Source organism: Ictidomys tridecemlineatus, chromosome 7 (genome assembly GCF_052094955.1).
Source record: "Ictidomys tridecemlineatus isolate mIctTri1 chromosome 7, mIctTri1.hap1, whole genome shotgun sequence".
NCBI lineage: Eukaryota > Metazoa > Chordata > Mammalia > Rodentia > Sciuridae > Ictidomys > Ictidomys tridecemlineatus.
The window spans coordinates 139,830,895-139,848,374 of NC_135483.1; the positions used below are offsets into that span (position 1 = coordinate 139,830,895).

At 32.9% G+C, this 17,480-nt stretch overlaps 1 protein-coding gene across 7 annotated transcripts in view; it reads right to left on the bottom strand.

Moving 5' to 3' along the window:
* Tlk1 (tousled like kinase 1) overlaps positions 1 to 17,480 on the bottom strand; it is a 139,446-nt gene that overhangs the window by 84,525 nt on the left and 37,441 nt on the right. For 4 of the 7 annotated variants that reach the window (XM_078017575.1, XM_078017576.1, XM_078017578.1 and 1 more), the window contains one exon: positions 4,967 to 5,085. The exons of 2 other annotated variants lie outside the window; for them this stretch is intronic. In XM_078017575.1, the coding sequence (XP_077873701.1) occupies positions 4,967 to 5,085 (119 nt within the window). Of the gene's footprint in view, positions 1 to 4,966; positions 5,086 to 17,480 lie in introns of those variants that run through there. One more of the 7 variants, XM_078017580.1, reaches the window with a different exon arrangement.

Below are 17,480 nucleotides of genomic sequence, written 5' to 3' on the forward strand. Positions count from 1 at the left end.
GCAGTGTATAATGAAAAGGAGTCAGAAAATAATAATTATAACAAATAACAGAGGCAGAATTCACCACTTAAGAGAGAAAACACTCATATTTCCAACAAAAACCAAATGTTGTTCATAAGAAGTACTTAAAGAGTACAAAAGGACAAAAAACACACCCAAGACAAACATGAAAAGGAAGCTGAAGGTGACATAAATATTATGCAGTTATAAAAGGAACAATAAAACAAGATATATGCACGTAAAAATACACCCTCAAATGTGTATCAAGTAAAAACTAATAAACTGCAAGCAGTAATACATAAATCAAAAATCACACTATAATATTTCAGCAAAAGACAAATCAAGCAGACAAGGAGGTATCAGAAACCTGAACAAATACAATTAAGAGCTATTTAGATATGAAATGCTTATAAAACAGCACATTCAGGGACTGAAATCATATAAACTGTATTTTCTGATTAGAATGCAATAAATTAGAAATCTATAACAAAAGAATAGCTCAGAATATGCCATGGTAGCACTTCTGTGTTAAAAAGGAAATAAAGGCAATTATGAAATATATAAAACTGAACAATAATATAGCATCTACTGAAATGTGTGGGACAAAAAGGAATTCTTAAGAGGACACATTAATCAGGATATATGAGTGGTTAAAATAAATGAGCTGATACTAACCTCCCACTTGTTAGAATGGCCAAAAGAAAAAAGAAAAAAATAAATCACATTGCCATATGTTGGTGAGGACATAGAAAAATTGAAGTTCTTATACACTTTGAAAAAATTTCTCATATACTTTGAAACTCTGGAAGTTTCTAATCAATTTAAGCATATATCCACTCTATTCCTAAGTATTTTCCAAAGAGAAATGAAAACATTCACCAAAACATTTACACAAGAAAGTTACACAAACTTATTCATGATATGCAAAACAAAAATATTCGATCCAATTATCACTCCATGATGTGGTCAACTGATACAATAAAATACTTTTTAGCAACAAAAATGAATGAACTTTTAAAACAGCATCATCAATAAATATCAAAAATATGTTAAGTGAAAGAAGTCAAATACAAAAAAATTACTGCATGATTCTGTTTATATGGAATCCCAATTCAGGCAAAATTCATTTGTAGTGACAGAAATCAGGGACTGAGGCAGAGGGCATTTGACAAGAGGGAACTGACTAGAAAGAAGCAGAAGAAAACTTTTTGAAGGAATGAAAATATTCTATATTTTGTTTTATTTGGTATTTACAACATGTAAACTATTTCCAAAGCTCTAAGAGGGCAGAATACACAAATGTTTATAGTAGTTTTATTCCTAATCACTGAAACACTGGGAACAACCCAAACCTTCTTCATCTGGGAAATGGATTAAAAAGAGGTGTGGTGTATGCATACAATGGAATAATATTAATTAGCAATAAAACAATCACACTATTGATAATATTAAACAATACTGGTAAATCTCACATAAGAAACCACTACATTTAGTTGAAAGAAGCAAGACTCAAAAAACTACATACTGGAGTTCATACTCCATTTGCATGACATTTTAGAAAAGCTCAACTATAGAACTTCAACAGAAAATAGACTGGTGGTTGCCAAGGCAATCCAGGGGGGGTTCGATACAAAGGGAGTTTGGGGTAATATTTTAGGGTGAGGAAACTATTTTTTATCTTAGTTGTAATGGAGATTACACAATTGTATTTTTTTGTTTGTTTTTGTTGTTGTTGTGGTATCGGGGATTGAACCTTGGGGCACTCAACCACTGAGCCACATCTCCGGCCCTATTTTGTATTTTATTTAGAGACAGGGTTTCATTGAGTTGCTTAGCACCTTGTTTTTGCTTAGACTGGCTCTGAACTTGCAAAACTCTTGCCTCAGCCTCCTGAACGGCTGGGAGTGTCCACCAGCTGTCCATATTTTAAAAAATTTAAAACAGAATTATATAAGTAAAAGGGTGAATTTTATTACATGGAAACTATACCTCAGCAAAGACCACAAGGAGAAGATATCAGAACTGAACACATATGATCTATACATTTTATTTTATGTTTACATCTCTATAGAAGTAAATTAACTAAATAAGCACTCATTTCAACTGATGCAAGCCCAAAGCAACAGTAAGTAAATTAAGGCAAAAATCAATGGAAAAAAACAAGAGGAGAAAAACAGATACAGATTAAAGTGAAGATCTTTTTCTCTGAAATATTCATTAGATTAAACAGAGCTCTGGCAAGAATGAACAGAAAAGGAGACTATGAAGAAAGCAAGTTAACAAAAGAGGTTGTTTTTTTTTAAAGTTATACTTAAAAAAAAAAAAATCTTATTTATTTTTATGTGATGCTAACGTACAAACCCAGCACCTCACATGTGCTAGGCGAGCAATTTACCACTGAGCCACAACCCCAGCCCCCAACAAGAGGTTTTTAAAAAGTATTTTAACTATACACTAATTAAAAAATGGAAATTATTACAGCTTTACAGGTGAATGTCTTCTTATATTCCCAAAAATATTTCTCATGATACACTCGTGTTGTTGAAAAAAATCTGAAAATAGTGAAGAGGTCCAGATTCTTTTGTTTGACTAGAATGCTTATAAAACAGATACAGTGTGATAAAAATGCTGAGTATCTTGAGAGGCATAAAGATTACAAAAATGAATACATTTGTCAAAAATTAACGAACTAGCTGGGGATATATCTCAGTGGTAGAGTACTTATCTAGCATACAGAAGGCCCTGGGTAATCCCCAGTATGGCCAAAACAAAACAAAATCAAAAACAACATTTACTGGACTATACTTGTCCAGTTTGTACACCTATTTCTTTCAACATTTCTGTATAAAAATCCAAATGAAATCCAATAAATCTATTTTTAAAGTAATACATCAAAATTAAGTTTATCACAGAAATGCAAACAAGTTTAAACACTTTTAAATCTGCTAAATAACCATATCAATAATCCAAAGGGGAAAAAAATCAGGATTCTTTCAAACAACAACAAAAGAAACTTTCATAAGTTCAACACCATTTAGGTTTTTAAAACAAATGAACAAAAAGTTCTTAACTAACTATTAACTAAGTAATAGAAAAGCTATTCTTTAACTTGGCCATGGTTATATACTTATAATCTATAGCAAACATTAAACATTGGATGATTCCTCTTTTAGGGAAAGAATAAAACAGAGTACTTGAAGGTGGTTACAACATTAAGGAAAATAATTATATATATATATATATATATATATATATGTATGTATATAATATATACAAACACACACATATATACACACACATACACGCACACATACATACATATAATATGACGGCTAGACACCAGACCAGATTTTAAAAACTTAAAAGAAAAAAACATCTTAAGCTACAGTAACCCACTAGAAAGTAAAATTTTTAAAATTCTACAGAACTGAATAAAAATGGGGAGACATTTCATGGACTAAATAGGACAACCTAATCTTATAAAGATGTTAGTACTTCCCAAATTGATCTATACACTGAATGCATTCAGAAAAAAAAAATCACACTTGATTTTTTTAAGGAAATAGATACAAATAAGCCACTACAGAATCCCCAAATCCTAACAAGCACATGAAGAGATGCTCAAATTTTATGAGGGAATAAAGATCCATAAATCAACTGATCTTAAAAGAAAAAAAAGAGATTTGCCCTACTATATTAGAAGACATTCCAAAATACAATAATATTTTAATGTAATATTAGCACAAAAACACAGAGACAGACTCACATATATACATAGTAATCATCTATACTATCATGTGCCAAATGATATGTAGTAAATATACAAGTCATATATATAATAAAGGTGGTATCACCAATCAGTGAAAAAAACATGGACAATTTAAGAAGCATTGTACAGAAAACTGGTTCACCAGATGGAGGAAAAACAAAACTGAATTGCTACTACATACCACAGATGAATTTAAAGGTAGAACATGAAATATTGTTATTATATCCCACTAGGAATTTCTTCAGTATTACTCACGGCCTATCAATTATTCTCAGCTACACCAAACAAAACAAAACAAAACAAAACAAAAAACAGAGGAGAGGGGGATATAAGAAAACCAGTTGGATTTGGTGGCACACACCAGTAATCCCAGCTACTCAAAGAGGTGGAGGAAGGAGAATGGCAAGTTTGAGGTAGCCTAAGCAACTTAGCAAAACCCTATCTCAAAATAAAAAAATACAGAGGGCTGGGAGCATAGTTCACTGGGAAAGTGCCCCTGATTTCAATCCCCAGTACTGGGAAACAAACAAAAACAAAGAATAATGGTACACAGTAGAGGAAATAATGGTCAACACACTAATACCCAGAAACCATGACTGTTATCCTACATGGCAAAAGGAGCTTTGCAGACGTGTCTGAGGACAAGGACTCTGAGTTAAGCAGATTATCCCAGATTAGCTGGGTGGGCCTAAACTAATCATGAGGGAGTACTTAAAAGGACTTTTATTTGAAACATATAACATAACGTCCCTGAAAAATGTTATGCTGTATTAGAAATCAGGTTTATTGGATGGTGAGGCATATAATTCAGTGGTAGAACACTTGCCTAGCATGCACAAGACCCTGGGTTCCACTTCCAGCACCACCAGAAAAAAAACAAAAATCAAGTTTATAAACACTATTGTTTTAAACACATTATAAAAGTAATAATAGGGCTAGGGATGTGGTTCAAGTGGTAACGCGCTCGCCTGGCATGCACGGGGAGTTGGGTTCAATCCTCAGCACCACATTAAAAAGATAAAATAAAGATGTTGTATCCACAGAAAACTAAAAATAAATATTAAGAAAATTCTCTCCTCTAAAAAAAAAAGTAATAATAGTTCGCTGTTAAGCAAATATATAGAGTTCCTTTACAAAATATTTTAGGCAATTTAATACAGACAAAGAATATTAAAGAAAAATCAAAGTTTTACTCACTTTAGCTCCAACGCTGCAACTACCAGTGCTCCCAGTGCTCCCACTTGCAACTCCAGTAAATCTAGCTTCTAATAACTCTTGCCTTCTTGGATCCAGACTATGAAGCTCATCCATTGCACCTATTAAGAAAAAGAAAAACAGACATACATATGCAGATATGTACATGGGTGTATGTTGTGCACGTACATATTCATATACAAACATAAAATATACAGTTAGTTGTCAATGAAAATTTATAAACAAATGCTATAAACTGATGAAATTAGGAGACTTTAAGATTTTTATAATATTCACACATTTATCAAAAACATCCTGCCAGTCACAGTGGCACACCTCTGTAATCCCAGCAACTCAGGAGGCCGAGGCTAGAGGATTCCAAGGCCAGCCTCTGCAACTTGGTAAGACCTATCTCAAAACAAAAAATAAAAAAATACTTTGTGTACAACCAGTGACTTGAAAACTTGTACTCTATATGTGTAATATGAAATGAATGCATTCTGCCTTCATGTATAACAAATTAGAATAAATAAATAATTTAATAAAGAAGAAATAATTTTTAAAAATAAAAAGGACTGGGAATACAGGAATATGGCTTAGTGGTGGAGCCCTGGGTTCAATTCTCAGTACCAAAACAAACAAACCACAAAACCACACAAAAAATATCCTACACTTTTGACTATAACCTACAGTAAGAAATATATTTTCCTTCCAATTCAGTATACAGATACATATATGCATAAAGAAGTTTTCCACAAACACTGCACTATGGAAACTACTATAGTAATAAGAGTCCTGTATGGTATCTATTTTATTCTAATCTATTATGGGGGAGTAGACAACACTAATTGTGAGTTATTAATGGACCACAAATCCACAGTTTGAAAAATATCACTTTGATAATAAGCTTGTACAGAATTTAGATACCGATATTACCACCACTTAATTTTCATTGTTTCTATGCCTTATCTAGCTAACTACATTTTAAAATGGGAAGGATTATTTTGTCATTGATAGGTCCCTGAAGATTTTTTTTGTACAGCTGTCCCTTGTTTTACATGAATGATTGGTTCTAGGACCCCATGGATACCAAAATCCACAAATGCTCAAGTCCCATTATACTTTAAATCATCTCTAAATTACTTATAATACCTAATGCAATATCAATGCTATATCAACAGCTGTTAGACCATTTTGTTTACAGAATAATTACAAGGTGAAAAAGTCTGTACTTCCTCAGTACAGTTGCAACGTTTTTCCTCCCAAACATTTTCAAACTTGTCATTGACTGAATTCATGCATGCTAGAAGCTGAAGGTCCAACTGTACAGTTCACAGCTTTAAGTTTTCACAAAGAAGATGAAACATACACATGGTTAAAGCAAATCACTGAGGTACAACTATTAAACAATCACCTTGAAAAGTGGGGATGGGGGGTTTAGCACTCTCACAAATTCTAGTTGAAATTCAATTAACATCTTAAAAATTATTTTATCTATGTCTGCTAATTCTCTACTGATAAACTTCAGAAATGGGGGTTCTCAAAGGTAACAGGAAAGATATTATAGGGAACATTTGTAAACTAAAATAGTCCTTCCACACACCCTAATTACTTCCTAAAGTTTAACAACTGTTCCTATACACTTTACCTTTTAAATTTCCCTTACTTACCCTTCATTCTCATCTGGATAGAGGACTTAGATGAACAGTGACCATCTTTCCACATTTACTTGCATCTCTGTACCCAAATATATCCCCCCCATCCACTCTTTATTCCATCTCAGAAAATACAGAAAGCTAAAAAGCTAAAGTTTTTAACTCTTGCTTTTGATCTCATTTCTTTTCAATATCTACAAAATCTTACATTCACATGTATATCATCTCTCTAGCACCTTCTTCCCCCCCTTTACCTCCTTCTGTCCTAGTTTGTTTTCTTAAAAGTCCACCTTGGCTTGAATTTCATGCCATTAATATAGTCATTTAATTCTTTCCTCAAACTAGTGATTTGTTACCACATCATCCTTAGTATAGCCAATGCTCCCATTTTTCTCTGATCCATTAGTACAACAAAAAGTATACTATTACTTGATAGGGGATGGGGCGGGCAGGGATAGGGGGACAAAAGCAAAACAAAAATAATTCTAGTGTTCAAAATTCTACTATACCTTTCTATTTCCTCCTGGTTCTCTTTTAACTATGACCATCTCCCATGACCTTCTGTTCTCTTTTAGAGGCCCTGTGGCTCAAGTTTAGGATTCCCAAATCAAGTACCTATTATATGACAAGTCCACCATTTCTTAAGCTTGACACCATTTCTTAAGTAGATTGACTTACAATCTACTGAGGTTTTGGGTTATTAAAAAAAAAAATCCCTATTGGTTCTTCACTGGCACAGGGTCATTTTGAACACATTGTCACATTTTAAAAATAAGTATAAAGTACTGGCATAAAGACCAACATAAAAATCAATGGATCACAACAGCCCAGAAAATAAACTACCACGTGAAATTACTGAGTTCACCAAGACGATTCAACAAAGCAAGAACAGTCTTTTCAACAAATGGTGCTCGGAAAACTGGATAGCCATACACATGAACTCTATATCATGAATAAACAAAGTGTGTTAATTTTAATTTTTAAATAAAATGAGTTATTTTTAAATAACTCAAAATGGATACCAGAAGACCCAAAACTATTAGGAAAAAACATAAAGGGAAACTCATGACACTGAATTCAGCAATGATTTCTTGAATATGATAACAGGAAATAAAAGAATAAATAAATTGGACTTCAAAATCACAAACTTCTGTGCACCAAAGAATATAATCAATGGAACAAAAAGATATCCCATAAAATGGAGAAAATATTTGCAAATCTGTCTGATAAGGGTCTCATATCTGGAACATACAAAGAACTTCTATAATGCAACAATGAAAAACAAAAAGCAATTAAAAATGGACAAAAGAGGGCTGGGGATGTGGCTCAAGCGGTAGCGCGCTCGCCTGGCATGCGTGCGGCCTGGGTTCGATCCTCAGCACCACATATCAACAAAGATGTTGTGTCCGCTGAGAACTAAAAAATAAATAAATATTAAAAATTAAAAAAAAAAAGAAAAAATGGACAAAAGATGTGAACAGAAATTTCCCCAAAGATAACATACCAATAAGCACATGAAAAGACATTGAGTAATGTTAATGATTAAGGAAAGAAATCAAAGCCACAATGAGATAGCACTTCATATCCATGTAAGATTACTAGTATACAGAAACAAAAAACAAGGGCTAAGGATATAGCTGAATTGACAGAGTGTTTGCCTAACATGCCCAAGGCCCTGGGTCGATCCCTAGCACCACATACATCAAAAAGTGTTGGCAAGTGTCAGTTTGGATCAAGAATTTCTTCCAAAGGCCTGTATATGGAAGTCTTTGTCCCCAGTCCATGGCACTACTTACTGGGAGGTAGTGAAACCTTTAAGATGTGGAGTCTGGCAGAAAGATGTTTAGGCATTAGAGGTGAGCCCTACAAGTGGATATTGGGTCCCTGGGCCCTTCTTTCATTTTCCAACCATCATGGTGAGCAATTTTGCTCTACCATGTGCCCAATGCCATGATATGTTGCTTCATCAAGGGCCCCAAAGCAATAGGATCAATTGAACATGGACTGAAACCTTGAAAGCATAGCCAAAACAAACTTTTACTCTTTTTAAAAATTTTTTAGTTGTAGATGGACACAATACCTTTATTTTACTTATTTATTTATATGTGGTGCTGAGGATCAAACCCAGTGCCTGTACATGCTAGACAAGCACTTTACCACTGAGCCAAAACCCAAGCCCAACTTTTACTCTTTTCAAGTTAATTATCTCAGACATTTATTTTACACTATCAGAGAGCTACTGACACAGCAAGGAAGTGAAACCCTTGTGCAATGTTGATGTAAATATAAAATGGTGTGACCACTATGGAAAAAAGTATAGCAGTACCTTAAAAAATTAAACATAAAATTATATATGACACAAAAATTGCACTTATGAGTATATAACTGACAAAAAGTAAAAGCAGGGACACAGACATTTGTACTTCCATGTTCACAGCAGCATTAGAAATACTCTCTAAAGACAGAACCCAAGTGCCCATCAATGAATGAATAGATAAACAAAGTGTGTTATATACATAAGAGAATATCATTCAGCCTTAAAAAGAAAGTAAATCTTAGTGTGTGGTAAAACTTGGAGAAAATCAAAGACATTATACTAAGTAAACTAAGCCAGTCACAAAAGATCAAATAATGTATAATACTTCCTTATAGCCAGAAGTGTACATAATGTATAAGGGTGGTTGCCAGAGTTGGTGAGATGTAGAACAAGGAATCAAGTATATAATGGATACAGAGATTCAACTGGAAAATGTCTAGAGAGGAAAGGTGGTGATGCTAGCACAATAATGTGAATGTAGATAATACTGCTAAACCATACGCTTAAAAATGGTTTAAATGGCAAATTCTGTATTATTATATTTACCACAATTTTTAAAAGCAAAAAAATTAAATCAATGAATTGGTTTTCTTAAAAAACTTAAAATTTTGCAAATTTAAAAGACAGCTACAAAGTAAAAAGGCAAATAAAAGACTGGAAGAAAATATTTGCAAAATGTTATACACAATGCCCACCCTTTGGCTTGGTAACTGATGGCATACCAGCACTAAGCAAAAGATGAGAAAATGAGGTCCACTTTCACTTGGATCAGCCCAGCATCTTGTTTCCTATGTTTTTCTCAGTTGTACGGCTTCCTCCAAGACCTCAATCCTCCCACATCAGGTCTTAGGAGAAACTACACCCCCAAGGAAAACAAACAACATTCTAACCTTAAACTCTTACCCAACATTTCCTTAATTCTTTAACACCTTCTCACAAATTTTCAAGATCTTTTGAAGAGGTAATAGAGTCCCTGGTCTAACTCTTGGCAAATAACAGATGCTTAACAAATATTAGTAGCATTGTCTATAAATCTAGTCTTGTATACTAGAGATTTGCTAATCAAAATGCAGTCCACAGATCAACAGCAACTGCATCACCTAAGATGCAAATTCTTGGATTCCTCTGTAGAGGAATGTGCATTTTAACAAGATCCAAAGTAATTACTATATGCATTAGTATTTGAGAAACACTGTTGTAGAACAAGGATCTGCAAACTTTTTCTTTAAAAGAACGAGTTATAAGTATTTTAGTTCTCACAGGCCAACAGGAGTAATCAAGAAAAAAATTCCACAAACTTTATTAAATACTCTATTTTGTAATATAAGTCAGCTATTTTGTAATATAAGTCAGCTAACAAAAAGAATGGACGTTTTCGGGTGATAACACCTCACTTCACTGTAGTTTCCCATCCTCAAAATTTATTGCAAATACTTACTGTAAGCTGCTCTGTAATAAAATTTTATGTTTATATCTTTGAAAATTTTCAGAGACAGCTCTACCAAATAACAATACCAATCTACAAGCATATGATTTTAATTAAGCATATTTATTAGTTGGAAGATGGGTATATAATTTTATTAGATTCTTCTTTTGATATTTGCCTTCTTTGTTATTAATCTTCAAATTAATCACTTCTAATTAAAAGTTAAGTAGAAGTTCTTCAAATGTACAATTAAATGGACTTTAAAATTTTGAAATTTCCTTTACATTTACATTAATATATGAAATGTTGTTGGAACTACAGGTTGAGGCTGAAAAATATATTCATTCAAATTCATGGGCTGGGGATGTGGCTCAAGCAGTAGCCCGCTCACCAGGCATGCGTGCGGCCTGGGTTCAATCCTCAGCACCACATACAAACAAAGATGTTGTGTCCGCCGAAAACTAAAAAATAAATATTAAAATTCTCTCTCTCTCTCTCTTAAAAAAAATTCATGAAAAATGAAGATCTAACATCTTTGAAAGTATGACAAGTATAAAAAAACAGCTTGGCATTACTTATGAATAAAATTGGTTGTCACGGAAATGATTATACTGAACTTTATATTTCACATATAACCACTATTTTGCCTTGTAATTTTAGGCTAAATTCATTTAAAAACATTATCAAGTTTGCAGGAAAAAAGTAATTTTCAAAACTAAACACTATTTGATAATAATGGTTCAAAATGATCAGGAAAAAATTTCACCTCAAGTTTTAGCTCAAGTAATTACCAAAAAAACCTTACCAATGCTAACCCAATAGAGAGATTCAACCTCTATTTCTAACAAAAATTCATGCAGTTGATGCTAGCTTAAGAGTGAGTGACATTCACAGGTGGCAGTACTAATTCAATATATACAACAGACTCAAATATTTTCTGCAAATTACCTGCTGATGAATACACATGGAAAAACCATAGACTTTGAACATTCACATTTTCACAAATTTTGTAAATCTGTCCAACTAAGCCTATTTCCTGGCCCACACATACAATATCACCATGCATTGCAGCACATCTTAGAAGTTTCCACTTCATATTGTGCTTGGTGTTTTCTCAACTTTGAAAATATTCTTGTCTGTAGTTGTTACACAATGAAGATTCATAAGGTTAATTTTTTAACCACTACAATTTTGGCACTGAATCCTTCAATAAACAACAACTAAGTAGTATCAATAACATGTATCAAGCCATCAAGAGCCCAGAAAAACCACTCTAAATCATTTGCCTTGTTTTTTAATTGACTAGTAAAGTCTTCAACTCTTAAATAAACTGTTCTTGCCAAAATACTAATAGTTTACAAGAAGTTTATTTTCTCCAGACCTAGTTTTTTTGAATGCTTACTATCAAAAACAATTTAATTAACTTGACATCAGTAAATGGTTCTTCTTGCTTGGCTAACAAGCCAGTTGGAACTTGTTTTGGTGACAGCCTCATTTTCACTTTTAGGAAGAAATTATGCTATGATGAGATATTTCATTTTATTTTATGTATTTTGTGTGTTTTGTTTTTGCAGTGGTGGGAATTGAATGCAGGTCCTCACACATGCTAGGGTAAATGCTCCAACACTGAGCCATATCCCTAGCACAAGATATTTCATTTAAAATTTTATTTTTATGTTATGGTGTGATATATGCTTAATCTAGTAATTTCAACATGTTGTACTATTCTATACAGCTATAGTGTTACTGCATATTAAGAACAATGTTTTGCTAGCTAAACAATGAAATAATTCAAACTCCACTGAGACTTAAAAAAGTGTACCACTCAGGGGCTGCTGGTAGAGCTCAGTGGTGGAGCACATGATTATCATACACAAAGTTCTGGGTCCAATTCCCAGCAGTGTACACAAAATGTGTGCATGTATGAGCACCAAAGTCCATTAATCTTTTCTTGTTTTGATGTGTTGGATATGCACTGGTAGTAAAACAATTATTGAACACTGGCAGCAGATGTCGCACTCAAAACACTGTTAAGTTATAACCACAGCACTGCAATTTGCAGCACACCAAAGAAGTGGCACCACCAACTGATGAGAATGGCATGTATAGTTTGTCAAAACCACTCAGTTCTGCCATTGCAGTGCAAAAGAAGCTGACTGTATTTCCAGCAAGACTTAATAGTATTTATAGACACTGAAATTCAAATTTCACATGTCACAAAGTATTATTCTTCTTTTGATCTTTTTTAACCTGGTAAAAATGCAAAAATATGTAGTTTGGTGACCACTGTCCTCGAAAGTTCATTTCAAAGATTTCAATTGTTAAGAACTCAAACTATCTTTTCTAATGCTTATCAAAAAAGTCAGTACTCAATTTACAAGGGATGAGATGTTTTGAACAAAAAGTTACTTCACCACAATCTATTACATTATTTATTATATAATAAATGTTAATACTTGGAAAAAATTAAGAAACATACTAAAGACTATGTCATTCTTTAAAAAAATCTCATTTCAAAATATAACCAATTGTGTTCTAATTATGCTAAATGCTACTATTCTTACTAAACTATTCCCCCCAGTTTACAAATGTACACCCTAAACATCATAAAAAAAAAAGATGTCACTGCCTATATATTAGTCACACTCCACATATAGAAATATTTTAAAGGAAAGAATGAAGCATGCAATTTTATCCAATCAGCACAGTTTGTTATGCCCATTCCAACATTTTCTCTCCCTTGTTCACCTTTTGTCTTTCACACTACACTAACAAACTCATTTAATTAATGTTAACTATTATAAAGTATGGTCTTCCAAGGTGGCAAAGATGATGGTATTTGGACATACTATTAGTTCTGGTTAGTCAAGACTACCAAGTACTACCACCTTTACTTATGACAATAAGTTTTTTCATTATGTAATTTTTTAAATTATTTAAGTTTCATCTTTTTTGACACATAGTCCAAATAAAAATCAAAATATTTATAAAGAGTGTTTTTAAATCTAATACCAGTTACCAAAAAAGCAAAGAAAATCAATTTGTTCACTAAGATACTGCTAATGTAGATTCTACTTCTGAGCCATCATCTTATATTTTTAACTTAAAACTTTCAAAATCCATAAAAAACTCATTTCCTGATTTTGTTTCTTTTTCATATCATACCTGATAAACTGATGTTTACAAAATAGTTAAGTTTTTTTTTTAATTTTTGTATTAGTACTTTTCATATTATGCCTGGTAAGACAGAGAACACTTTTATTATAAAATAAAAACAATAAATTTAATTTATTCTAACAAGATAAGATACTTCATTTAAGTTATTCCTTTTCAGTAGTTTTTTAAAATGCAATTAAAAGTACAAGAAAAATTATTCAAGAGGGGTACACCATTTATAATACTGTAGACTCACTTCTGATTCTTAAAACATCCATTTTCACATAAAAGAATATTCTTTTTAAATTTTTTTTTGTAGTTGTAGTTGGACACAATAACTTTATTTGATTTATTTCTATGTGGTGCTGAGGATTGAACCCAGGTCTTTGCACGTGTGAGGCGAGCACTCTACCGCTTAGCCATAACCCCAGCCCTAAAAGAATATATTCTTTTTTCTTTTTTTTTTTTCTTTTTTTCTTTCTTTTTTTTTTTTAAAGAGAGAGAGTGAGAGAGGAGAGAGAGAGATAGAGAGAATTTTTAATATTTATTTTTTTTAGTTCTCGGCGGACACAACATCTTTGTTGGTATGTGGTGCTGAGATTGAACCCGGGCCGCACGCATGCCAGGCGAGCGCGCTACCGCTTGAGCCACATCCCCAGCCCAGAATATATTCTTTTTTCATTGACAATATTTTACATCATACATCCAGTGAACACAGCTATTATTTTTGTTGACTATATTATATTCAATCGTTTATTCTGCAATTTGATTCCCCATTTTAAAGCCAAATATTCTAATTTTCTGGCAGTTAAATAAATATGTTAAATGAGCTATCAAAACCAGTACAATGTTTCTATTTTCTAACAATCTCTCACATGAATTCAACAAAAATATCTCCATTTTTCTGATTCCTGATATTAACATTGAGAACTTAATCCATTTTAAAAACTATATATATCTGCCATTTTTTTTTCCAAAGGAAAAAGTCACAATTTCTCAATAATTCAACCTTTCACTACTAATCTGAAATACCTCTCTGGTCATCCTTTGCACTGCATATAAATACAAGTCTTTTTTTATACTTTATTCTGTTTCATCAAAATATTTATCTACCTCTGAGACACATGTATCTATCCATCTATTTATACTTACCCATATATATATATATACATATATATGTATATATATATGCATTGTACATATATAGACACATATGTGCACATCACAGATATTTCATCCAAATGACTGAAAATAGTAAGCACAGAGAGCAAAGAAATAGCATAAATGTTCAATTATATAAGCTGGTGGTAAAGACAGGAAAGGTCTAATCTAGAATTGCTCCAAGTCAGATTTACTTTTTTTTTTTTTTTTAAGAAAACTTGGTCATTTTAAACATTTTTGTTGTAACTCTTACAGCAAACAATTAAGATATATTGAGGGAAAAATGCAAAAACTCCTAAAAAGTAAAGTTAAAAACATACTATCCAGAGCCCTACTACCCAGGGATAACCAATGTCCACATTCTGGTTTCTTCTAGTCTTTTTTCTTCATATATTTTTTAAACAATTAAGATTATGCTTTATAATCTATAATCTAGGGTGTCTAGGAGACAAAAAAAAAAAGCAGCACTCAAAAATGTTTTAAACATTTACAACTTCAATCATTTGGGGAAAAAAAAACAACCTAAAAGTTCACCATAAATTTATAATTTGTTGGGCAGGGCTGTAGCTCAGTGGTAGAGCACTTGCGTTGTACATCTGAAGCACTGGGTTTGATCATCAGCACCACATAAAAAAATAAGCAAAGATATTATGTCTATCTACAAACTAAAAAAAATTTTTTTTAATTTATAATCTGTTGGGAAATGCTACTAAATGAGAGAAATTACATAAAACCTCCATCCACCCAATTCTCAGTTTGGATTTATTTTCCTTAATAGCAATCATATGCTCATAAACTCAGTTACCCCAACTCATCCACCCCACCAAAAAACTTTCATTTTTGAAAAATGCTTCCCCAAAATACCCTTAATAAAATTAAGTAATGTAAATGACAGCAGTTCTCTACTATAAAAAAAAAGTTTCAGATAAATTATAAACTTATGTACTTAGATAAACTCATTGCATGCTAATAATACTATTCTAATAATATAAAACAATACAGTTATTTTTAATAAAATTTTTAAAAAATTCTTACTAATGTGCTTCCTAAGATAAAAGTTTTAAAGGACCGGGCACAGTGGCGCATACCTACAATCACAATTGCTCAGGAGGCTGAAGCAGGAAGATTACAAGTTCAAGGACAGCCTGGGCAACTTAATTAGACCCTGTCTAGAACTAATAAATATAAAGGGGCTGGGAATGTGGCTCATCAGTAGAGTGCCCCTGGGTTCAATCCTGTATACACTCTGCCCCCTCCCCTGCCCGCCCCCTCACCCCCCCACCACCCAGTGCAAAAGCCCTAATGGAACACAAACTTTTGTATTAAAACTGATATGTGTTGGGGCTGGGTTTGTGGCTCAGTGGTACAGTACTTGCCTGTGAGGCACTGGGTATGATTCTCAGCACTGTACTAAATAAATAAACTAAAGGTCCATCAACAACTTAAAAAAAAAAAAGTTTAGGGGATGGGGTTGTGGCGAAGTGGTAGATCTCTCACCTAGCACAGGTACAGCAATGGGTTCGATCCTCAGCACCACATAAAATAAAGGTATTGTGTCCAACTACAACTAAAATAAAGTATTTTTTTAAAGAAGTTTTTAAAAACCCTGATGTGTGTCACAACTATGTGAAAGGTACACTAAACTTTATTACAAAGTTCATCCTACTTCAATAAACTTTAAAATTTTTCCATAAAAAAAGGTTATCAACTTTCTGTATTTTCCTACATTGCTGTAAGAAAATTTGTGTTTTAAAGGCATCTGCAAATATCAGAGATAGTAATGATAACTGCCAGACAACTTTTCTATCTATGGTCTACACTAATTACTATTCTATATCCTATTTTTTCCAATTATACAAAAGTAATTTCCCATATTATGGCATGTTTTCTTGAAAATCATTTTCATGGCTATCTAACATTACATTAAATAGATATACAATTTCATTACTCCCTGAAATAACAGAGATTCTGGTGGTTTCTGATTTCTTCCTACTAAAAACAGTGCTGTTAATATCAAAAATATTTTTACCTAAAACGTTTTATATGAATTTAGGATTGTTTCCTTAAAACAATGAATCCCCAAAATGTTGTAAAGATGATGATTCCATGCCTAGACTATCTATGCACACAATTTTGTATATGCCGAACACTTACATCCTTTTGGTAATATGCTGAGAAGATATACGCATCCCCCACCCCCCAAAAAAACCTGGATATAGAGTCTGACAGGCTGCCCTTGGTAGGCACTTCACGTATGTTGTTGCATCTTCACTGATGAGAGAAAATTAAGCTCTGTGTGACCTTCTGGTATGGAAAATAATAAAGAGATGCCAACATATAGATTCCTCTGGACTTACCTATATTCCCCCTCCCTTACAAACTGGCTGTGAATCCGGACAATGTCCCTATAATGCATCTCAGTCATGAGTACCCTATATGCTAAGTTCTACAAGTCCTTCTAGCAAATACATGAAATTGAGGCTAGCCTTTGGAACATCTGACAAACTATTTAAAGAACATTCTGGCTGCTAAGACCACTTCAGGACAGGCTGACAGAACACTTAAATATTAGTGAGGTACCATGTTTATAGCCCTAGGGAAGAATTAGTAACTGCCCTGCCACTGGAAGTTACAAAGAACCAAGCTAAGTTAATTTCATACATCTTCCCGTTAATACAAGCGTATGCTCATACTTCTGAAATTCCCTGGCAGACAAAGTCATTTTCAATCTAGAGGTGCATTTGTAAGTCAGCTTATCTTCACAAACAATAACAGAAGCTCCAGAATAATATTTCTGGATTT